Source organism: Peromyscus leucopus, chromosome 16_21 (assembly GCF_004664715.2).
Source record: "Peromyscus leucopus breed LL Stock chromosome 16_21, UCI_PerLeu_2.1, whole genome shotgun sequence".
NCBI lineage: Eukaryota > Metazoa > Chordata > Mammalia > Rodentia > Cricetidae > Peromyscus > Peromyscus leucopus.
In genome coordinates this window covers 34,408,294-34,433,519 of record NC_051084.1, presented here as the reverse complement: position 1 = coordinate 34,433,519, position 25,226 = coordinate 34,408,294, and the positions used below count along the sequence as shown (strand labels likewise).

The window sequence follows — 25,226 nt, the reverse complement described above, 5'->3', positions numbered from 1 at the left end:
TGCACGTGCCGTGGTGTGTATTTTACATGTGTGTATTTAATGCTCTGTGTGTAGGATGTGCACGTGCCGTGGTGTGTATTTTACATGTGTGTATTTAATGGTCTGTGTGTAGGATGTGCACGTGCCATGGTGTGTATTTTACATGTGTGTATTTAATGGTCTGTGTGTAGGATGTGCACGTGCCGTGGTGTGTATTTTACATGTGTGTATTTAATGGTCTGTGTGTAGGATGTGCACGTGCCGTGGTGTGTATTTTACATGTGTGTATTTAATGGTCTGTGTGTAGGGATGTGCACGTGCCGTGGTGTGTATTTTACATGTGTGTATTTAATGGTCTGTGTGTAGGATGTGCATGTGCCGTGGTGTGTATTTTACATGTGTGTATTTAATGTGTATGTGTGTAGGGATGTGCACGTGCCGTGGTGTGTATTTTACATGTGTGTATTTAATGGTCTGTGTGTAGGGATGTGCACGTGCCGTGGTGTGTATTTTACATGTGTGTATTTAATGGTCTGTGTGTAGGATGTGCACGTGCCGTGGTGTGTATTTTACATGTGTGTATTTAATGCTCTGTGTGTAGGGATGTGCACGTGCCGTGGTGTGTATTTTACATGTGTGTATTTAATGGTCTGTGTGCAGGATGTCCACGTGCCGTGGTGTACATCTGGAAGTCAGAAGGGAATGTGTGGGAGTGGGTTCTCTTCTTCCACTCCCTGGACTCTGGAGATCACACTCAGGTCTTGAAGCTTGGCAGGAAGCACCCTCACCCACTGAGTCATCTTGCCAGCCCTCAACTTTATTCTTTGTGTGCAGATAGCCAGTGAACACCAGTCCGTGTGTGGAAGAAACTACCCTTGCCTTACCGATTGCTCTTAGACCACCACTGGAAGTCAACCCACTGTGAATGCAGGTTTATCTCCAGATTCTCAACTTTATGCTAATTTCTGTAGGTCTATGTTTATGCTAATATTATACTGTTTGGTGGCTAAAAGGGCAACATGAGAGGTGCAGATAGAGCACAATTTGGACCCATCCTCCTCATCTTAGGACAATAGACAGTCTGCAGACATAAAAGAACTGTCACCAGACAAAGAGCTACAGTAGACCTACTGTGGGCAATGAACACTCAGTCTCCACAGGGCCTCTTCACTACACTTGGAATGCTACTCCAGCTAGCTCACTGACCAATGCAGGCCTGGGCTTGGAGCCTTCTGCTCCTCAGGGAAGGAAAAGATTTTGTCAGTGTAGCCGCAGGTGAGACCTCTGCTATACTGAGAACTGGGGGAGGGGGCGGTTGGGGGGGCAGCAGGGCCCCGAGGAAGGCCAAACTGCTCTTTGTAAGAAGAAGTTAAAAAGTTTGGGGGGGGAGAAGGGGGGAGAAATAAGAAATATGGACGAGAATTACCAGTTGGGGAAGAAGAAGTTAAAGACACTTGGAAGGCAAGACATCTAAGAGGACTCACGGCCGACAGTGTGTCCAGGGAGAGTGGAACACTTCAAGGAATGGAGAAGTCGAGGGAACAAGGACAGACTGCACAGGCACGTATGGGTGTTAGAGGGGGCGAGCACAGAACGGGCGTGCCTCACAGCAGCTCCTCGAAGATGAAGCATGAACAACTAAAGAGGATCTGCAAGCAGCTCCTGCTTGTGATGCACTGTGGCCATGTAATCTCTCGGTCCTTAGTGAAAGTCCACAGCGCTCATCAGAGCTTCTGGAGTTGGGGGTGGGGAAGAGGGAGAAACAGCAGTCATCGGTGTATTTTCCGAGTGAGTATCTACTTGTTAAAGAGAGGCTCAGCAGGACGGCACATTCATCAGTGCCACGAGTCTGTAAATAGGCAGAACTCTACAGAAGATCTGTACAAAAGCTGTGACATTTTAATCATCGACACCAAAATGATCATAAAGCCATCGTATCTGATCTCACAAATTAAAGCGAGGAGAGCGTCAAAGGGTTGTGTCAGAATTCTGGAGGGGGCCGGGAGTGCTGGTGCAGGCAGATCTCTACAAGTTTGAGGCCACCCTGGAGTACACAGTGAGATGATGCCTCAAAAAAAAAAAAAAAAAAGGGGGAATGAGAGTTACTAGGAAACCAATTATCAAGACTAACTTGTGCCTATGGCTCTTCTTAGCTGGCTTTTTAAAAAGATCTAATTCTAATATAGATGATGTTCTCAAATCATTTGCCTGTGATATACAGGGAAGCTATGAAGAAGAGAGATATGAGTTTGAAAACGGAAATGTAAAAGCCTGCAGTACAGTAAAAATGGAAACTAACAACTGAAGGAATTGAAAGGCTGACGGTACCGAGAGGGTGTTGGTTGGTGTCTCTGACCCCAAAGGTCCCATTAATGTTCAATTCTGCAAATGGAAAATGCAGGCAAAATGTTCCCTTGCTTCATCTTTGGGGTAATGTTTAATGCTGCACTAAATTTTAAGTCATTTTTTTTTGCCCTAAGCAAACATTATCTGTTTGCTCACAGAGCTAAAGGGAGGCACATTTTTAAGGAAAACGCAATGTTCCTTATCATTTTCTCTTCAAAATGTAATTTTTCTAAGAAAATCCAAAGAATGTGCATTAATTCAATATAAGAAATCAATATAAATAGCAAAGATAATACACAAACTGTAAGAAAGAAATCGAAGCTGTGCTTAAAAGTGCAAAGAAATATTTCAAAGTTGCTTCAACTATCTTCCAAGAGCATATGCTATAAGATTAGGTTTATTACAGTATCAACGCAGTGAGCATCTGGAAGAAATGCCTTTCATCTTAAGGTCCCCAAGGGAGGGCTTCAGCTACTTCAGCGTATGGTGAAAATTACTAAGCGTATTTTAGAAAGAGAATTGCAATCACAGGCGCCTTATGAAGTATCAGGCCACATTATATAGCTCGGTTGTTACCTATCAATGTCTACTCTAATCACTTCAACTTCTGAAATTAAAAGTGTGAGGCAGAATGCAGGTCAACTTAGAGCACCCTTTCCATTCAACTTTTGGATCAATGTCCCCTTTTGGATGACAAAATTTTGCAGCACACTTCAAAGCTCACTGTCATACATGAACAAAATATAACTTTTAGTATTCACTTAGAACCTAGCCTTATTTCAACACATAGAACAGGTGTGATATCACTAAGACACCAAAGTTATTGACTTTAAGTAATGAAGAACACTCCCCCCCCCTGCCCCCATGAAGGGGCTGGTGTGGTTTCACTTGTACTATGGTATCACACTATTTTTTTTTTTTTAATACAAAACCAGGGCTTCAGGCTTAACAGGCAAGATTTCTACCCCTGAGCCACATCCTTAGAGCCCCTATTTACATGTCTAAGTGTGGTTACTGGGGGCTTGAACTCAGAGCTTTGTATGTGTGAAGCAAGTACTCAGAGTGGAGTCCCCAGACCTTTTACTTTTGATTTTGAGATAGAGTTTCACCAAGTTGCTAAGCTAGCCCTGGTTTCACTCTACGGTACAGGCAGGCCTGTGGTCCTCCTGCCTCAGCCTCCTGAGAGGCAGAGATCGGAAGTCTTTTTTTTTTTTTTAATGTGCATTGATGTTTTGCCTGCATGCATGTCTATATGAGGGTGCTGGGAATTGAACCTGGGTCCCCTGGAAGAGCAGCCAGTGCTCTTAACCACTGAGCCATCTCTCCAGCCTGAGACTGAAAGTTTTATGAGTAAACTTACTGCTGTAACACACTGTTCCCACACGTGATCACCACACTTCACAGCGAATTAAAACCCCCAATAGTTCTACTGGGTTGGACGGCTTTATGTTCAAGTGCCTGCCCTTTGGCTTCTGACTAGTCTCCCAGACTCACCAAGTCTATGGCTAAAGTTGCACGAACCATGAAGGGCCCTGAGGCTGGGTTTCCAGTCAGGATTCCAACGTGCTAGCATTCAGTGTGTGGTGACTCCCAACCGGTTAGTTACAGGGTTGATCAGAACAGAGCAGGTGATTTTCCCTTCGAGGACTCAATTAGATGGAGCCTATTTAATCTCATCATTCTTTCTATTCCACACCCAGTTTTCAAGTTCTAGAGTTTAAAACAAAAGGAGCTCCTGGAAATCGACAGACCCCACAAACTAAATGCTCATGTGGCAACCTATAAACTAAACGTATTTGTGGTATACAGGAAAAGAAAAGGGGGTGCACAGCACTGCTACTTAGATTAAGATGCTAGTTTTCATGAACCTCAAGTTTTTGGATTACTTTAATATTGACACTTGTTAAGGATTATTTTATTATCAGTGTTTCTTGCCAGATGTGATGGTGCGGGCCCGTAATCTCAGCTACTGAGGTTGAGACAGGCAGATTATGAGTTGACCAACTGAACAACTTAGTAAGACCCTATCTCAAAATAAAATTTAAAAAGGCACTGGACGCAGTGTCACACATCTTTAATCCCAGCACTTGGGAGGCAGAGGCAGGTAGATCTCTGTGAGTTCCAGGCCAGTATGGGCTACACATATCGAGTCTCAGGACAGCCAGAGCTACGTAGTGAGACCCAGTCTTGAAAAAACATTTTTTTTTAAAGGCAAAATTTGTTGCTCAGTGGCCAAGCATCTGGTCTGCATGTGCAAAGCCCTGGGCACCATCACCAGTACTGTGAAAAAGAAACAAAGGAGAATCAGTATTTCTCTATACTGCTGAAAAAAAGATTTCAAATCCCTCTAGTAATATTTGTAGTTGTACTTTGAAAAATTAATGACAGTAATATACTGCTTCCAGAAAACTTGATTTTGGCTTATCGTTTCCAAATGGCAGACAGCATCACTACCTGGAGTTACGGCGGGGAGAAGGGAGTGTTAGAGAAGATTCAGCGATTTTCTCATGCAGCGAATCTCACACTTCATTATCTCCTTGGTGCACAGAGAGCTGCCAAAGCCTTGGAAAAACATTCGTCTTAAACAGTCACGTTATTCTCGAACAGGAGTTGTTGCACAGCTAAAATATGCCCTCTTGATTTGGTCCATACCCAATTGTGCAGAGATGTTGGATTTGGTACATGCCAAATAAAAATTAAGTTTAAATGTTTTCAACTCGGTGTAGTTTACCATTTCCCCTTCTCTGACTCAGATTCTCTCCCGAGCTTCTCAAAAGTCTTTTGCATTGGAGGCAACATAAATTAGTGTGCAACAAACCGAGGCGGGGTGCTTGAGATGATGTACATGCCATCTGCAGAAAGCAATTCTCTTTTCAGTCCCAATTCTGACCACCTGAGCTCTGAGAGCAACCCAACTACCCAGAATGAAATGTTCTCCTTATTTCATTAGCCTCAGAGAAAATGTCATCATGAAGAAGCCTAAAATACAGCAGCGGCAGATGATATGATTAAAAGCAGTAGTAACAAGTCAAATAAATCTGCTGGAATGGCATTAACTTCAAGTGAAGGACAGAACTTTATTGAAGTGATTTATTTGAATCCTCAGTATCTGCTGAAGTATCATCAAAACTCTAAGGGGAAGAAAATCGTATGTTTTGACGCTTCATGCCTGTATACTCCTTTACATCAGCTTTAGTATTATTATATTTGGACAAATTATATTTGATCGTTATTGATATCCTGCTACCCTAATCTAAGAATTTAAATCTGAACTTCGGACACACAAATAAACTAGTGCTAAACATAAACAAACTCCCTAGAAAGCAATCCCTGCCCCCAACAGTCCCAAGCTCAGCTTCTTGGCTGTCGTCATGTAGGTATCATAAATGGCTTCCTTGTCACTTAGTATAAAACAACCTCATGCATACACTTTAAAATTCTGAGTCAACATAGTAATTTCATCCTTTCTCATCTGGAAAAATACAGCAAGGAAAATAGGTATCATGAGGAAAAATACAAGGTCCATTACAAGAATCACTGCTCACACTCTTGACTGTCACAGCTACTGTCTCTCAGGAAGCCCTGTGCGAGAGAATTTAAGTAACAAATTTGATACCAAACATTAAAAGATATCCATGGAACACCACTGACCATTAAAGGTGTGCCAAAAGTTTCTAAGAATTATGGGGCTGAGAATATAGCTCAGATGGGAATGCTCACAATGCACAGCTGTGCAGAAGCTGCGGACGCTGGGCATGCTGGGTCACGCCCGTAATCTCTGTGTTTGGGGTCGCATCTAAGATGACTCAGGTTTAGACAAGTTAACAAGACAAGTTAACTAAGGGCCCGAGTTGACCGCACTGACTGGACTCTAACTCCACGGCCCATGCCATGAACCACTGCACATCATGTGCTGTGAACAGCACAGGGGCACACAGGTGTCTGTTTACAATTTCTGAAAATGTTCCTGAGGACTGGACCTTTCTGAAGGACAACTTCCCTCACTGCTGTGGAGCATTAACTCAGGGGCTTAGCTTGTCTCAGCTAATCCGAGGACAATCTGAGCCAGTGATTAAGTGTGCCTTTACTTACTCAGTCAAGTGTGGACTTCATTCATCATCAAAATGTGCATCACTTCAAAAATAAAAGGCTCTTCTATACTCTTACAGCTGTCTATTCTCAAAGAACTAGCTTCTCTATGACCACAGGACATCAGCAGAGATTCAGAACAAGGTGAGAACCTGTGTCTATAGATAGCAGAGGCTTGTTTTGAGTAGCTCTCCTAGAATCATGTAACTGTGGTCTTCAAACATGCTCGCGTACTTAAGTAATATGGAAAAGGAAAGTCTAGAACCAAGCCCTTCATGCCGGAGTGAACCACAAACATTGTTCTCTGATGAAAAAGCCAAGAATGAGGCGTTGTCGGAAAGGTAATGGCCCAGCCATGTTTATGCTTCAAATAAACAATGGAGCATCAAATGGGTTCGGTTGATCTCAAATTCAAACACAACATAACCTAAAATGAAAATGTATCTAAAAATGTATTAATAGGAATCTGAATATTTGAGGCAAGCAAATAAATGACCTCCTTTTGGGGGGTACTTAATGATTACATTCTCTTTATTTTGTCAACCTGAATAACCAAAAGGTGTTAAATCCACAGACTTTTGGAGCGGTGGAACTCGAGAGACTGGAAAGAGACCAGGTTACTCCACGTCAATACAGTGAGTGTCTGACATCATTAATAAGTTGGCCTGAAGAATAGTGCACTATGCTAGCAGGCCTCTGGGGCCAGCCTCTCCACAGGCAGTAGGAACAGCATGCAACGAACAGATCCTGCAAAGAGATAAGCAAGGGTCCACCTTCTCTAATGAAGTGACTGCTTGGGGAGCTTAAAAGATATGGACTGGTGTCACCAAAACAAGCGTTGTTTCTAGAAACTAATATGAACAATTCCCTCATCATCTATAAAAGAAAAATTATGTTTAATATAAATTTAAAGGTATTCTGAAGGATTCAGTAAAAGCTAATTTAAAAATATTTAACATCTCAAATCTTAATTTTAACGAAAAAGTTTCTATATGCTGATTCTAGAAACCCATAAAAGGTTCGGGAAAATATGGATGATAGAAAAATGCGGACTGCTTCAAATGTGTGTGCCTTCCTTGCACAGAGGCCATGGTGTTAATCTGCATCATTCCGATTTCAGTATATGTGCTCCTGAAGCAAGTGGATAATGGCTGATTTCCAATCTCTGCTCAACCGAAATAGTACTTGGGAGTACTAACAGCCTGGATGACTGGTGTTTACTGCCTACGGTGGTTGAGTGTCAGGGCTATAGATTCCAGGGCTTCCGGGCACTTAGTAATTCTCATCTCTTCTCCTCACTCCTTGATGTAAGGATCTCTTTGGAAGGCAAGTCTTTTTAAAAACACGCAGTTATAAATGAAGAGTGAGGGACTCTGAACAGTCCCCAACCATTTGTCCTGCCACAATGAGAGTCACGGGCAAGACATTCTCATGCGATTGGCCATCAATCAACTCTCTTTTCTTTCTAAAAGTTTTGGAGTGCTAAGGCCCAAATCCAGGGATTGTTCATGGTAGGCAAGCACTCTATTATGAAGAGCTTAGCCCTGTTTTCCTCTGGCTAGCACTTGTTTGTACCTTAGCTATTCTGAAACAAAATTCTCAGGATCTGAAGCATTGAAGTGGGCTTATCAATTAATTATTTTGATAAAATTTGAAGTATCTGGGAGCTGGAGAGATGGCTCAGAGGTTAAGAGCACAGACTGTTCTTCCAAAGGTCCTGAGTTCAATTCCCAGCAACCACATGGTGGCTCACAACCATCTGTAATGATATCTGGTGCCCTCTTCTGGCCTGCAGGGACACATGCAGACAGAACACTGTATACATAATAAATAAATAAAAAATTAAAAAAAAAAGATTTAAAAAAAATTTGAAGTATTTGTTTGTTTCAGAATATGGTCAATGCCACAGTTATCTATGAAAGATAGTGTATTCCACCAATCACAGGGTGAATGGTTTGGAGAACTACTGAATGGGTACCCCATTTTAACACAGGAGCAGAGGGGAAATGCACTGTAAAGAGTACCCTGTGGTCTTCACTAATTATAGCACCAGTCATTCCAAATCAAGTGATGCTACTATTTAAGTTGAATTTATATTTTTATTACAACTAATTATCAAAAATGCAAGAATAGTTTTAAGTGAATAAAATTTAAAAATGTATACCCTATAGCTAAAGAGTGAAAGCATCTGAAGGTCAGTTTAAAAAGTATTTGTCCTGAGTGTCCTTAGAAATCTCTACATCTGTATATTCTTCCCACATGTTTGACTATTTTCCCAAGTTACAGTTATTGCCTGATTCAAAAGGGCAAAATAATGAGATCTAAATATGCCACCAATTTCCTCTTAAGCCATTTATTTTATTAAGCAAAGAGCAACAAGCAACTGCTTGTTTGCATTTATTAGGAAATTTGAAAGAAAAAATAAACCTATTCATTTAAACTGCCTTCCTTTCATTTCTATGCTAGATTAGGAACGGAACAACCCAAGCAATCCTAACATTTAAATGACCAATTATTAAAATCGGCTGTAGTGCAAAGACTACAGCTAGGTCTCTCGTCCTTCTGTGTTAACAGCTACTGAGAAAACTTCCTTTTGAATCATGCCGGGTTCTCCATTCTCAAGGACTGTGCAGTGTTCGAATTGTCATATTAGAAATGAAGCAGGAAATTTAAAGTGACAGGGACGAACCGTTCTGGGGGGAGGGGAGGGGGAAGGACAGGGGCATGCACTGAACCTTTGCCTTTGAAGCATTAATATGAATTCCAGAGCAGTGATTAATTGAAAGCACATGCTGCTGAGTCAGTACCTGCCAGAAATCCTGATCAGAAGAAGAGAAAAAGGAAAAAACAAATGACATTGATTATAGGAACAAAACTCCCCAAATCAAACACATATAGATCACAAAACACAACACATAAAGGAACAATTAAAACCTGCAAAAATGATCACTGAAAACCTGGAAACAGAAGAATGAAGAACATATATGCAAATGTTATAGACATTATCCACTAGGCACACTAAAACAAGGATCTACAACATGACCTCCCAGCACCACACCACCCAGCTGCAGGATAGTCAAACTCTCCAGAGAGAACACACGAATCATTATGTTTTTTTTTTTTTTTTTTGGTTTTTCGAGACAGGGTTTCTCTGTGTAGCTTTGCGCCTTTCCTGGGACTCACTTGGTAGCCCAGGCTGGCCTCGAACTCACAGAGATCCGCCTGGCTCTGCCTCCCGAGTGCTGGGATTAAAGGCGTGCGCCACCAACGCCCGGCTGAATCATTATGTTTTTAAAGGGGTGCAAAGGCTCCATGTCTTCCCTGGGTCAGTCTAGGCATTTCTGGATTGAAGGTTTCCTATTATGATGCCTCACAATTTTAGTGATAGGTGTTTTTCAATTTCATGGCAAATTGTTTGCTTTGCCAGTCATACTCACACACAGACAACCAAATCTGGATGAGTTCAGAGGATCGGGAACTGTTCACTGGAGCAGTTCAGAACGGAACATGTACCCTCTGTTATGTCCTACTGCATCAGGGCTGTCCTTGTGTAATGAAGACCCAACATGTGGCTGTCATCTCGGGGAGTAGTTCTGGTTAGGTAATTTAGCTGAGCTCCTCTCCAAATATCAAGTGGTTTAAAAAAAAAAAAAAGCTTTTTTACATAAGTAAACTTCATTGGCTGTGAAATAAAATTTGACCTAAACTTACCATCATTTTCAAACCAAGCTCAGTATCATTACAAAAGTTCTTGGGTGAAAAACAGGGGCTACCAGTGATTTACAGGCCTGCAGTTGGGACTGATGAGGCCGAGGCCCAACGGATTCTACAGCAAAGAGGGAGGAACTCCTGTGAACACAGAGCACAGGTCTCCCTTGGGTAAACGGAGGACCTATATAAAACAAGCCAGGCAAAGACAGCACAGGAGACTTTTCCAGACGCCTGAACTGAGAACAGTTATGCGCAGTGGATGGTGCCGCTAAAACCCAGAAGGATAATGCACACAGTACTAGGTGGCGCTTCCATAAAGGAAACACGCTCATAGACTAGCAAAACAGCTAGGAGCAGGCAAGCCGCTCCATCTACTGTCCCAACCCTCTGGTAAGGTCAGAGACAAGAGGTCAACAGCGCTTTTACCCATCGACCGTGCGGCAGAGCCCGTGTCTGGAGGATGGCATCATCATCTGAAGTCCACACTCTTCTCTGCTACACACCATGTGCCACTATGACGTACGATTCATGGGACTGCATTTCTCACCCCAGTTCAGCATGCTTTGTAACATCTACTGACCACTTCCTATCTAATGCGGGAACAGATGTCATGGAAAGAAACACCTTGGAAAATAAAGAGTTCACAGGGCAAAGCTAGATTTATTATTATTATTATTTCTATTATTATTATTATTATTATTATTTTGGTGATACTGTGTAGAAAAATAACTGAAGTTAATTTGTAAGAAAAAATGAAAAAGGATTTTGAAAGTGATTTTAAAACCTTTGAATGGGAAAGATGGGAAAATAAAACAAAATTTTAGTGAGTGTCAAAGAATTAACTTTTTTCCCCTTTTGTGTGAGGGATTGAACTCAGAGCCACACCCATGCTGAAGTACATGTTCTACCACAGAGCTTTACTGCCAGCCCAAAGGATTTCCGGAAATGCTGATGCAGCACCTGAATTTCCTATAACAGTTTAATTACATTCTGAACCTCTGGTTCATAAAAAAGGTTAACATAACCAGTGCTTTCCAAATGGTGCTCCATCTGACACAGAGTGAATCATTGCCGGGAAGAAAAAAAAATTCCTGGTTTGTTCATAACAGAAACAACATTTTACTCAAATGGCCTGACCACAGTCAGCGGAGAGCCAGTGTCTCAAATACACACTACACTGATCACTTCAGAGGGACAGGATCAATACAAAGACAGTACTTTCCAAAATGCCAGCTGATCATACCATAACATGAGGAACACAGAACAGTAAACTTGATTCTAGTTTCTAAGTCCAGCTATTAAATTTGTGTACCTCACATTTTCTTTCCTCAAATGGAATGTTTTTTTCCCCCCATTTACTATTGGTTTCCAACTGTGCTTTATCTGGGAGGTAGAGGCAGAGTAGCTTAAACACATAGATTCAAGACCAGACTGGGCAATCCTCTGAAATTCTGCCTCAAAACCCAACACACCCAAACCTCAAACCCAAACCCACCAAACCAAAACTCATCATCACCGACAAAAGGGCAGAACACAACTTCAACAATTCCCATCCAACAGATAGTGAAAGAAGCATGGGCCAGGGGTGGGGTGGGGAGGGGTAGGGTGGGAAGGGGGGTAGAGGGTGGGGGTGTGGGTGGCTTTTGTTCCTTTTTACAAACAATAATAAGGCAAGAATATTCAATGAGAAAAAAGTCCTATTGATGAGCCAGCGTCCCTCCACCTTAGGCTTGAAAGCCAGCATACAGTAAAGACAAACTGGGGTCTCTCCTGTTTATGATTAAACCTGTTTCTCAAGGGCTGGGCTACGCCCCACCTGTAACGTTAGCTACCAATGGCTCTGTACCGCCTGCTCCAGGACACGGCAACCATGCCTTTGTTTCAGGAGGTTGTCCTGGCCACTTGTTGTTGTGACCAGCTTGTTATGACTACTTCAGGACTACCTCGCAACACCTTTGTCTCAAAAGGTTGCTGTGGTCACTTCTGCTTCTGTAACCTCGCCTACTCTGCCCACCAAATCCTCATTTGGGAACCCCCTACGATGAGATATAAAAACCTTGTCTTCCTCATGTCCAAGGCTGACTTCTTGAACCCCACTGCAGGAAGAGGCAGCCCGTGTACATGAATAGGAAAGCTTGTTTTAATTAATTGCTTGCTTTAATTAATTTTGTCATGGTGATTTGAGTTGGTCTTCCTCCTTGCGTCTTTGGGATTAACACTATTTACATACAGGTCACAACTTACAATACCTTGGGTACTTGAGAAGTGGGATAATGCACTCAGGATGGCTGACTGCACCCTGCTGTGTGACTTGTCCAGTGACCTAGCTTGCCTATCCTCTTTTCTTAACCTGCAAGATGTAAAATGCACTGCCTAAGCAAGGGGTGGCCCAGATGACATGAGTACTTATGTGTCAGTACTTATATACCCGGCACACAAAAACCAGGCAGAGACCCGACCACTACCTTTTCTTTTTCCTTCTTCCTTTCTTTTTCCTTTTGCCTTTGCTTTTTTTGAGACAGAGTCTCATTATGTACTCTTTGCTGGCCTGGAACTCACTATGTAGACCAGGGTGGCCTGGAACTCAAAAGAACAACCTGCCTCTGCCTCCTGCATCCTGGGATTAAAGACATATAAGGCTACTCTTGACCCAAACATTTTTATTTAGAGATTTCATTTTCAACTAGAAAAATACACCACTGACAACCAGTCAGTGAATATGTTAATGGGGTTTTTTACAAAGCACCAGGTCAACACCTTATTAGGTCTCAAAGAAACTCAGGACAAACGGCTAACTGAGGTGCCTGCTTAATGTATCAAAGCGGACACTGGCCGCCAGTGTCCCCCAGGCCCTACTCACAAGTGCCTGTCACAGAGTCACCCCGGCTGGCATACCTTACCCCTACCCTAACTCTGCAGCCCTCAGCTTTGCTTCCTTTCCTGGCTTCTCTTTTCCTGGAAAGCCCCGCCGGTTCCGCTAGACCTCCTCGAGGTCTCCTGGCTCCGTCGTGGCTCTTCTCTTGACCTCTTGGTTCTCCAGGTCCTCTCTTTGCTCCTTCTCTCCAGTCTCACTTTCTCATGCCTCCTCTACCCATGGCCCGGTTCAGACTGGGCCCTTCCAGCTGCCTCTGTCTGTGCTCTCCCTCACATCTGCAATAAGCCTCCTCCATCATACCTTGGAGCAGTCATGTCCTCACTTTTCATTTATACCCCAATAATATCTAACTGAAATATCTGTGGGAGCTTCAGCCTTCAAGAAGCCGGCCATTCAGTCTCAGTCACTGTTTGGGAATCTGGTTTTTCTTTTTTTCTAAAGTTTCCCTATTGTAAAAGAAAGAGAATATAAGTAATATATCCTATTATTAAAGATGGCATTGGTGGGTAAACAAAAATACAAATCAGAAGCAAAACATTAAAATTCTGCCTATTTTATCTGTATTTAGCATCACTAAAACCTGAACACATATTAATTAACAAAATTTGGACTTGACTGATTTTAAGTTATCAAAGGTAGGAGGGTGAGAATATCAAGGTCAACAATTGACAAGTGGAACCTCATAAGACTCTTCTGTACAGCTGAGGAAATAATCAACAGAGTGAAGAGGAAGCCCCCAGAGTGGGAGAGGATCTGGTGACATATTGCAGTGGTTTGAAAGAAAATGGCTCCCATAGGGGATCGGCACTATTAGGAGGTGTGGCTTCACTGGTGTGGGTGTGGCTTTGTGGGAGGAAGTTCGTCACTAGGGGGTGGGCTTTGAGATCAGTGTGTCACTGCCACTTCCTGCTGCCTTCAGATCCAGATGTAGAACTCTCATCTGCTTCTCCAGCACCATGTCTACCTGCACGCCACCATGCTTCCTGCCATGACGATAATGAACTAAACCTCTGAACTGGAAGCCAGCTCCAATGGAATGTTTTCCTTTATAAGAGTTGCGGTGGTCATGGTGTCTCTTCATAGCAACAGAAACCCTAACTATGGCAGATACAATAATTTTAAAAAACTTTTGGGACTGAGGTTGCTGTTTAGTGGTAGAGCATGTGGAGGCTCTGGGTTCAATCCCCATCATAAACGAGAAAGACAGACTGACTGACAGGTAGGAAAGAAGGAGATGGGGGAGAGAGGGAAGGCTGGAAAGACAGGGAGGGGAGAGGAATGAGACATGGGATGGTGATGAACAGTTGGTTTCAATGGGAACCTGTTGTGCTTGCAAACAGGGTAAGAACTTAATCAGATTTGGAAGACAGGTCTAGGGTGACATCAAAGCTTGGAGTCAGCATCCCTGCATCCCTGCAACCCTGCTCAGGAAATAATCACATCTACACCACGCAGTTCTCCACTTTGATGTCCGAAGAAAATGTGGAGGTGTCTGATTCCAAGAGAGCTGCTTACCACATGTCACAGGAATAGAAAATACAGAGCACAATTTCTATATTTACATTGCTAAGAAAAAGGAGTAAGACAAAATTGGGAAAAAAAAGATTATAAACCACGTGAAATAAGCGAAGAAAAGCTAGCAACTAAGATTAGATACTTGACACCACTGTAAAACAAGGCTCCACTTGGAAATACATACTTTGTTTTATAGGCCAATTACTAGATGCTGAAAACATCAAATGAAAATTAAATAGTTTTTAATAAAAAATAATGTATGGGACATGAAATGACTACATTAACAAATCTTAGGGGAATATATGCATATCAGAAAGGGTGCATTTAGCCAGGCAGTGGTAGCTCACGCCTTTAATCCCAGTACTTCAGAGACAGAGGTGGGTAGATCTCTGTGAGTCTGAGGCCAGCCTGGGCTACCAAGTGAGTTCCAGGAAAGGCTCCAAAGCTACACAGAGAAACCCTGTCTTGAAAAAACAAAAAACAACAAAAAAAGAAGGGGTGCATTTAAAAAAAATCAATGACATATTTCCACATGCTATTTTATTATATTTCTAATAGTACTAATAAATGTTAATTATTTAATTAGCATCCTTAGCCACTGAGACAAGCTACTTATAAAAAGATCTGAACAGGTTGAGTACATCTCAGCTGTTGGTGCACCTGTGTTAGATATCCAACACTGTGATAGGTTTTTCGTTTTTTGAAATATTTCATCAGAGAAAATCTGGAGTCATCCAAGATTTGAAACTTTCAAAACTTAATCTCAATCTGAATATTGAAAATATCACTTGTCTATAAAACATGCTCTTCCAGCAACATCAGCTATAGATGTCAGCATTCTTTACGCAAGCCCTCTAGTAGACAGCTTTGAAAGTAATACATGATAAAAGTGAGGCCCATGTATGTGTTCTGTGATTTTCCTCCAAAGACAAGAGCTGGTATTCTTAAAGAGCTAGCGTCCACTAACAAGGTAGGAAAGGGCTCTGGACAAAGACTCCCACCAAAATGCAAAGTCTGCTTAATCAAATTCAGTTTCACTGACGATCAATTGAAGTAGGAACATCTCATTCACTTCTTATCAGAGCTTTCCAGTTAATTAAACATAACAGTAAAACTACCCAGCTATTTTGTCAGTATCAAATGGACCATTCTTTTCTGATTCACATGGAAAGGGGTCTATCAAATTTATATAAAATTAAAAGGCACCCCAAGAGAATTACTGTTTTATATTTGTCCTGGCTTTTATGACATACAATTCAATAAGAAAGCAATCAAATAAGCTAATGTTTGTTGGTGGTCAAATGATGGACTTTGTTAAATGCTATGTTACAAGGGTTTTTTGTTTGTTTGTTTTGTTTCTTTAAAGAAGCTAAGATGGCATTCTCTAAATACTTCATACAAGATGTCTTCCAAGTTGAAACAGACACAGACACACACAGACACTGACAGACAGACACTGACACTGACAGAGACATATACACACAGAGACACAGACAGAGACACACAGAGACACAGACAAGCGCGCGCGCGTGCGCGCGCGCACACACACACACACACACACACACACACACACACAGACAGAGAGACAGAGAGAGAAGTGCCTATTTAAAAAGCAAAGCAAATTCCTCCCGAGTATTTCCTCTTTCAGAACCCGTTCCCTGGAACCATAAACTCAACTCCCAATACTTCTCTTTGCACCCACAGGTAAGTATGGCTCTCACCCCGAGGGAGGCCCTTACAGAAAACAACTGGTGAGAGGCAGGGACAACAGACTGTGGAGGGCCTGGACCCAGTGGATGCGTCTATCACTCCTGCAAAAGGCCCAGGGGTCAGTACAGAAGAGGGGCAGAGACCGCTAAGAGTCAGAAGAGCAGGAAGTCCGCTGTGAGGTTGTGTCTCCTAGAAATGACAGAGGAGTTACACCCACGGTGCCTCAACAATATGGCTGCGTGAACAAGACCTGAACATTGACCACGCCAATGGACATGAAGAACTCTCACGGGCTTCTACCCCTAGACAAAGAACTAGAGAGGAAGATGCACTTTCCTACAAGGGGGAGCCCCTTAATTGGTTATCCAGTTCCAAGTGTCAGCCCTGAAATCATCTACATACAAGCAACTCTAAACAGATTCAGCAGATTGTATTTATATATCTATGCATTCATACATACATGTAACAATAACAAAGGAAGAGGCCTGGTACATGGGAGGGGCTGGCGGGAGGGAAAGAAGAGGGAAAATGATATCTTTATATTTTAATTAAAAAATATTTTTAAAACTGACCCTTTACTTTCATTCTGACCCTGTGTAAACTTTTCTTTTCTCCTTTTGAAGAATTTATCCTGAAAGGGAAAACCATGTTTAGCTGGCCGCTTTATGAGATAATAAAATGGAAGGTTTCCCTTTCAATGCCTGAGAATGAGGTGGTATAATGTGATTTCTCCATCAGGTACAAAGTAAAGAATTGAAAGTACAATGTAAACACACGCATATCAGGAGACTTCTTTGTAACTGTTACAAAAGCACGACAGAGATTTTTATGGTTTTACAGTTAGGATTAGCGCTATAAACTGCCAGAAGGTTCGATCAGGTAGATGATCATATGAGATGTGAATGTAATACTGGGAAGCTCATTCATCTTCGTGATGACTTTTGTGTTAATATTCAAAAGTCAGCAAACACTGAATTCAGCCTTAATACATGGAATAAGCAAACCGTGAGTTACCTTACATGGAAAGACATTAAAACAACAACAAATAAACCCAGCAAAAAAACCCAGCTTGATTCCCTGTGTAGACTCTCTGGAGACACAGGCCCCTGAACCTAAACACGCTCTGCTCAGCAGCTACACAGCTATTCTCGGATCTGTGACACGAGATTTTAGAGAACCTGAAAACCTTCTTAGTGAAAATAGGGCATCTGGGTGCCAGTGTGCTTACCTTTCCATCAAATCGCTTTATTATATACTGATCCAGGCCCAGGTCTGAAAAAGAGAGGAAAAAATAATTAGACTCTGCTCAGAGCTCACCAGAAACACATGACAGCTCCCAGTTTGGTTTTGTTTGTTTGTTTCGAAACAGGCTTTCTCTGTCCTAGAACTCACTATATAGACCAGCCTGGTCTCAAACTCACAGAGATCCACCTGCCTCTGCCTCCAGAGTGCTCGAATTAAAGATGTGCACGACCACCGTCCTGCTCGGTTTTGTTTTAAATTATTCAATTAAATATACTGGAAGGTTCAGCTACAGTATCTATCCAAAGTCACCCAGGAATGATTATTTTGCCCCATTTTCAGACAGTGCTGGCAGACAGATATCAATGCTTGACTTGTGTGAAAGGTGCTGGTCTACCCACCAGACCTCACACTAGCTCACGAACATGGTGCCGGCACCAGAAGCTCTGTCTTGTATCTCTGCTTCTAATAATGATGACCTTGTGAGTGTCTGTCCTGCAGGCCACACAACGACCCCCTCCTGGGAGTTCTGCTGCACTCCCAGCAACGGGACATCCCAGGTGGGCTTGCTGACCGTCTATGTCCCCTCATGGAGTGGCAGGAGGTGGAGGCACTCACCTGAGTCTCTAGCTTTTCCCTACCACCTGTTATATGCTATATGACTGTACACATTTAGCTCATTTTACCTCACAGCAAGTTCAGGCTAGACTAAAGGCCTTTGTGAATGGATCATAAGCTTAAGACTTTACCATTATGCACAAGATCAGAGTTGCAGGTGTCTAACCAAGGTGAGCCACATAAGGCACCCTAAGAAAAGCATGCCAGTTCTTCACTGGCCAAGTCTGCTGGCTGGGCACTGTGCCCCCTCCCTCTGGTCCCGAGACCTTGAAACCATGTGTTGCCATAGTAAATGGCTCTGTCCTTATCGTCTACCCTAGGAATGTGCTCTTTGACCAATGAGAGGTAACTCTTGTAATTTTTATTATTGCTTCAAGCCTCCTGTAAAAAAGAATATTATTAGGCTAGATGGGGAGAAACAGGAGGATTAGAACAGAGAAGAAACAAAGAGCAGAAGAATAAAGAGGCACAGAATGAAGAGCATTTGCCCATATGTGAGAAGCATTCTCTGAAGTCACCCTGGGTAGTGCCTCTGAGTGCTAGACCTCCAGGCTGCTAAAACAGATAACTAAAACTTGGCTTATTGTGTCTGACTTTCCAATTTCTCATAAAAAGAGAACACAGACACACAGACACACACAGACACACACACACACACACACACACACACACACACACACACACGAGTGGAGACTACAGAAAAACAGACATAACCCAAGGGTATTAACATTATCGCAGGACCATTTCCTATTCACAAGCAGGGAGGGGACAGTGCAGAAAATCTTAAGCTAACCCTTTTCCAGAATGAGAATGAGGCAACTAAAAAAAGAACCTTTTCAAAGAGTTCTCAGCAGGATGAATCTGAACCTATCTACATTCAGTGTCTGTCTTTCTGGTTGTGAACGTCACAGCACCAAGGATAAGGAACCCCTACACCTCACAGGCTTCCAGGAAGTAAAAGCTCCTGGTCTCTTAGGAAGGAAGGATCATTATGTCTTTACTTACAAACTAAGATATATCCTTACTAACTGGAGTGGCAGTGACCCAGAGAAAGACCAAGAAAGCAGTGTGCAGTTTACAGACTGCCAAAGGCCCTTTACAAAGATGACAAGTGGGATGCATTTCTGTAATATACTTTATGGACTATAAAATAGCAGCATTTTTTTTGTAGTAATCAGAAGAAATTGCCTGTTTTAAATTATATAATACAGACATATTTGCATATTGACTTCATATATCTATTGATGAACATTAACTTTCTACTGATCTATAAATTAGTTATTATTTCAGTTTCACAAATGAGGGAATTAAGATCTGGAAATACTGAATAATTTGTGTAAGGTCAATTTTCTTGCACTCATATACTTTGATTTATCACTTAATGTCCTTTGATGGTGAGTCTACCTGTCCCTAAAATGTCCATATTTCTGAGAAATGGACCTTAACTCTTGTGACTCATACTATCTGCCTCAGCAACTTTGTTATAGATTTAAGATATTCAGAAGCAGCCCCTACACACACACAGACACACAGACACACACACACACTAAATTTTAAAAAAAGATAAAAACATCTAACTACTAAAAAAGGACAAAGAAAAAACTTTGAGGCAGCTGATTCAAGGGCTGGAAGGAAAGACTCCAACCCTGTGTGCCCTTTTTAGTGAAAATACCCTTAAATAATAAAGACAATAGGAGCTGAATGCCTCAGCAGTTAAGAGCACTGACAGAGGACCCAGGTTAAATTTCCAGCCCCCATGTGGCAGCTCACAATGGTCTGTAACTTCAGTTCTAGGGGATCTGACACTCTTACACAGACATGCATGCAGGTAAATACCAATGTACATAAAATAAAATAAATCTTTCAAAAAAGAAAAAAAGAATAAAGCACTCAGGAGATAGAGACAGGCAGATCTCTCTGGGTTCAAGGCCAGTCTAATCTACAGATTGGGTTCCAGGACAGCCAAGGCTATACAGAGAAACCCTGACTTAAAAAAATAAAGAACAACAACAACAAACAAACAAAAAGAATAAAGACAAAACAAACATTGTAAGATGAAGGAAAAGCGCAACTCCATGACAGGAGACCTGCTGGAAAAGTCACAACGGGGAATGGCAGCCAGCGGAGGAGAGTGGGAACTAGAGAACAAAAGATCACCAGTCAGTCCATCGATATCTCTGTGAGAGCCACAGCACTGTCTTCTCTGAAGTTCTTCACATCTACAGTTTGAGGTGGCGTTTTTGATATGGAGGCGGAGCACAAAGTGGGACAGGCTTGTGGTGGTAAGGAGGGTAAAATTACATTCTCACAGTACACTGTGAGAAGTGTGTGCAGTGCCCATGACAATCACTAAATACAGTCAAAGAAATATAGTCACTTTTAAGATCACTTAAAATAAAAGACAGTAAAAATATTTAAACAATCCACAAAGCAGTCAGGAAAACCTAAGAAGAATATAAGAAGGGGGTGTGGTAGCTCAAAACCTAAGCTAATGACAAGCTCTTGAAGAGGACACAAGCAACGGCCCACGTGATGGTCCATGCCCTCTTCCAAGGCATTACACCTTCCCCAGTTCAAATCTTTCCTTCTATCACTTGCTATCACAATTAACTTTCAGAGGCCAAGCCATGCCAGCGTGAAAACCGCTAGTTCATAAGAACACAGAGCAGCTGTCAGTGACCACACCACCTCTACTGAGACGTGCATTCTCTGGAGAGCAACAGGGCAGCGTGCTTACACACAAGCTCAGCAGTTCACCCCTTTCGATGTACTCAAAGGCCAGACTATTAAAGTGGATTACCACAAGCAGCCATGTAATAAATTCAGAACATGTAAACTGTGACAAACTTCAAGGTCTTTCACAATGAGATGGGTTCACACAAGATACCCTCATTGTAGAACAGAAAATTTCAAGATTTCCAATTTTTATAAAACATCTGGAACACTAGAGGTTTTAGCATAATTTCAAATGTTACAGTGTGTCTGTCCTCAGAGTTTGAATGATAATCTAGTTTATCTTCTAGGACCCTGTTCGTTCTTTAATCATGTACTTCTTGGCCTTTACTGAGCGTTTATCTTTTTATAATCAGAGTTTCAGATTTCAGCATATCTCTTGTATATTTCGCCTTGGGTGTGGGTCTGATACTTTTGAACTGGTATGCAAAGTTCATGAGAAACATGATGATAAAGGTAGGTGTGGTGGCCCAGGCTTGTAATCTCAGAGCTGGGAGGGAGGGAGAGACAGCCTAACTCTTCAAGCTCCAGGATAGTGTGGGACTCTGTAAAACGCAAGGCGGATAGAGCAAAGTTGACTTTTAGTCTCTATATGCACACACACATATGTGCATACAAATATGTCACATATGTGCACATACACACATAAATACACACAAAGGAAAAAATGATGTTTAATAAATCTACGCCACATGGCTATCAGATATCTAAACAATACTTTTAAAAATTTAAAAAAGTTTTTGAGATTATAATTTAATTACCCCATTTCTCCCTTCCTTTCCTCCCTCCAAACCCTCATACACCCCTCCCCATTTTCCTTCAAATTCATGGCTGATTTTTCACTGTTATTGTATGCAAATATGTATATGATGTATATACATATATATTGCTCAATATTATCTGTTCAGTCCGTATAACGTTACTTGCATGTATGTCTTCAGGGCTGACCTTTTGGCACTGGACAACAGTTGGTGCTCTCTTCCCTGGGAAGGACCACCTCTCCTGCTCCCAGCTTTCCTCAGTTGCCCATAGTTCTTCATGTAGCATGGAGGCCATGTGGGCTTTTCCCCATCCAGTTAAAGGCCATGTCCACTGGTGTCAGCCTTTAAATTCAACACTTTTATCTGAGTAATTATGACTCATCAGTTACGTCTATAACCCTAACAGACCTTGCAAACTGACTTCAACTTACACCCCCTTTCTCCTTAAATCACGATCACTGAAGGCTTTGAGGTCCTTCCTATCAGCAGGCAAATCTAATCACAACTATAGGAATTCTTACCGCATGTCCTCACATCATTCAGTCCTAACAAGTTCACGGAAGGGGCAGTTTGGCCAGTGACAGCCTTCAGGCCACATCTAGACAACTCACTGTGTTTTGTTTTGTCTTTTTTTCTTTTTCCTTAGAGTCCCAGAGATAAGAGTAGTATTTACTGCTCTGCCTTTTGACCTGTGAAGCCTTAAGTATTTACTTTTTTGGTCTTTAAAACAAAACAAACTTTGCTCTAAATCAAATCTAGGCTACAGAGTGAGCCCTGGTCTTTACAGCAAATAATAATAATAATAATAAAAAACATTGGCTATTCTCTATACAACAGCTCTATATCGTGGTTCTAAGTATCTCCAAAAGTTAGCATTGTTTTGAAAGTGCTTGGATTTCTGAATATGTCACATTCATTTCGTGAAAACACACACACTCAGGAAGCCCATGTTTAACTCCCACACAATGCTCTATACTAAAGGCTAGCACGTTTTCCTTTCTGAGAGAGCATAAAATAAATACTTCAGGTTTATAGGCCAAATGCTTATGGTCTCTGTCATAACAACTGCACTGTGCTCTTACAGCTCCCATACAGGAATGAGTGTGCTATGCTCATAAAACTTCTTATGAACACCGAAGTCTGAATTGCATAAAATTCTTAAATGTCATAAAATAGTTTTGTGTTCCTATCAGTCTTGAGGCCCTTTTAAAAAGGTATCAATTGTTCTCCGGTCATGGGCCATAAAGAACCGGGGAGTCGGCTGCAGTTGGCCTGCTCTATAGGAAACAACACTGCAGGAGATTAAAAGCAAGAGCAGACACAGTGAAATCCTGTAAGTAAATAAATAAATGCAGAACACAGTAGGTATATGGAGGGAAAAAGTACTACAAAAATATATTTAAAATACCTGATCAAGTATAAAAATTATGTGTCACTAGCTAAAAGTGCTCTTTATAGGCAAGATTATCCTTAAAATGGTGAAGAGTCACCCTAGAGGAATGGGGACTCCGGGTTACCTGCGTCACACAGTGAGACCTGCTTTTTCATTCACACTTCATTCTCCCGTGTAGACGAAAAGTGAACCAGGCTGATGCAGGAGAAAGGAAACAGAGACCCTCTTTGCCATAGGGTGTGCTGTGCTCTGCCCAAAACTCCTTTGTTTTCATGGAACTTTTATCCCCACTCCATGCTTCCGATTGCCTATATCATCAACTGGCAGTGAGAAACGTTTTTGTTTGGCTTGGGTTTTTGGTTTTTTGAGACAGGATTTCTCTGTGTAGCCTTGGCTGTCTCGGAACTCGCTCTGTAGCCCAGGCTGGCCTCAAACTCACAAGGATCCGCCTCTGCCTCTTGAGTGCTGGGATTAAAGGTGTGCGCCACCACCCCCAGAGAGAACTGGTTTTTACTCCAACAGTGAAAGCCACTCCACCCCCCAGTCTGAAGCGGCCACCTGAGTCACGTGCTTATATCCAGGGATGGTGGTGGCTCAGCAGCTTCACAGAGGGGGTGAGATTGTTCAAGGAGCACGTGATGCTGTTTTCCTTTTAATGTTCTTCACATTTAACTATGGCTACTCTGTCTACACACAGTTTTGATATTTAGTACGGAAGCATTCTTATTCACCTTGTCGCTCTGAAATTCATCAGCTCATTTCAAAATTTTAATTTGAGGGCTTTATGTAGTCGGTGCTTTGTGATTATTTTAAAAGCTCTAAAACTAAACCTCACAGATTTAGATCTGCTGGGTATCCTGGGATATGGTATGTGTGAAGGCATGACAAGACAAAGCTGAAATAGAACGGCTGGCTGGAGTCCAACCACTGAAGACAGAGATTTAAACTCTAGAAACCTACGCCTCACTCTTCTCCACCTCACCTCACACAGGAGAAGCCAATTTTATTTTGCTGTATCAACATTCTTGCTAATGAATTCTTGCTAATGAGCAAATGAAAATGAAGCCAGTTTCCCAGTAGATCTCATTTTGATGTATCAGAAATTTCCCTCATGATTCTCAACAGAAAAGCACTTATTCATTACTCCAGCTTCCCAGGTAGATGAGAAGGGTGCTTGTGTACTGAACTCTCAGTAACTATTCGGTGTATGGAGTACATTTTCCAGTAATTAAAAAGGGGGCGGGGGAGGGTGTAGCCCAGTGGTGGAATGCTAAGACAGCATGCAGAAAGCCTTGCATTCAATCCCCACCATCATAAACACAATCAAGCAAACAGCAAAGTGCTGCAGAGTTCAATGCCAGAGTATATGGAGACAACCGGAAAATGTAATTGTTTTCAAAGGAATAAAGATAATATTCCTTAAGTGAGGAAACAGTCTTTAGTGGCCCATCTTCAAGTATTGGTTCATTTTCATTGTCACACTAGAGGCAAAGTACATTCTTTAAAGTTACTGATGGAAACGAGATTGTTATCTGGACAGTTATTGTTTTGCAGGCATAAATGCTATCTATGCTATCATTAAAAAACAAAACAAAACAGGAAAATCTTTCCAAGAATCTTTCTTGTGAGTACACCCTGCTCTGCTTTCTCCCTACCCCCCACCCACATCGCAAAACAAGGGGCTGAAGCAAGTTTAAAAGGATCTAACTCTTGGGTTGGATGGCCCAGTGGTTAAAGGTGCTGGTCACTAAGCCTGGCCACATGAATTTGATGCCCAAGACCTACATGGTGGAAGGAGAGAACTAATTCCCTGAAGTTATTCTTTGATATTTATAGCCCCATTAAATACATATTTAAAAAGGATCTACATCAAAGGTTCAATGCAATTAATGAAAAGGTTAGTGTATCTTATTATAAACTCTCTGAGAGCAGAAAGCAATTCAATACTTCTTGAATGAATATACAAGAAGTCTACCAGAACATAAAGGAACATTTGAGAAGAATAAAATGGGTCCTGATTTCAACATTCACAGTCATTATGGTAGTGCCCTTTCCTAGAACTTTCTGTGTATTTTCTACATGGATGAAACACAGAGGACTGAGAAACACACTAAACATCAGAGGGCTCTAACCAGTAAAACGTAGAGGAGAGAAATTGTGCAATACAAGTGACCTGCATTCTTCCACAGTTAATGATGTCTTGTTCGGGCTTCCTAAAAGGTATGGGATCAACGTGGAAGAATTGAGGAGAAAC

At 41.9% G+C, this 25,226-nt stretch overlaps 1 protein-coding gene across 4 annotated transcripts in view; it reads right to left on the bottom strand.

Moving 5' to 3' along the window:
* The window catches only part of Micu1 (mitochondrial calcium uptake 1), a 166,222-nt gene that overhangs the window by 94,795 nt on the left and 46,201 nt on the right, over window positions 1–25,226 (bottom strand). For 2 of the 4 annotated variants that reach the window (XM_028892448.2, XM_028892449.2), the window contains exons 5-6: window positions 17,454–17,497; window positions 9,222–9,233 (exon numbers count right to left, since the gene is read on the bottom strand). In XM_028892448.2, the coding sequence (XP_028748281.1) occupies window positions 9,222–9,233; window positions 17,454–17,497 (56 nt within the window). The remainder of the gene's footprint in view (window positions 1–9,221; window positions 9,234–17,453; window positions 17,498–25,226) is intronic. The other 2 variants (XM_028892450.2, XM_028892451.2) reach the window with 1 other exon arrangement.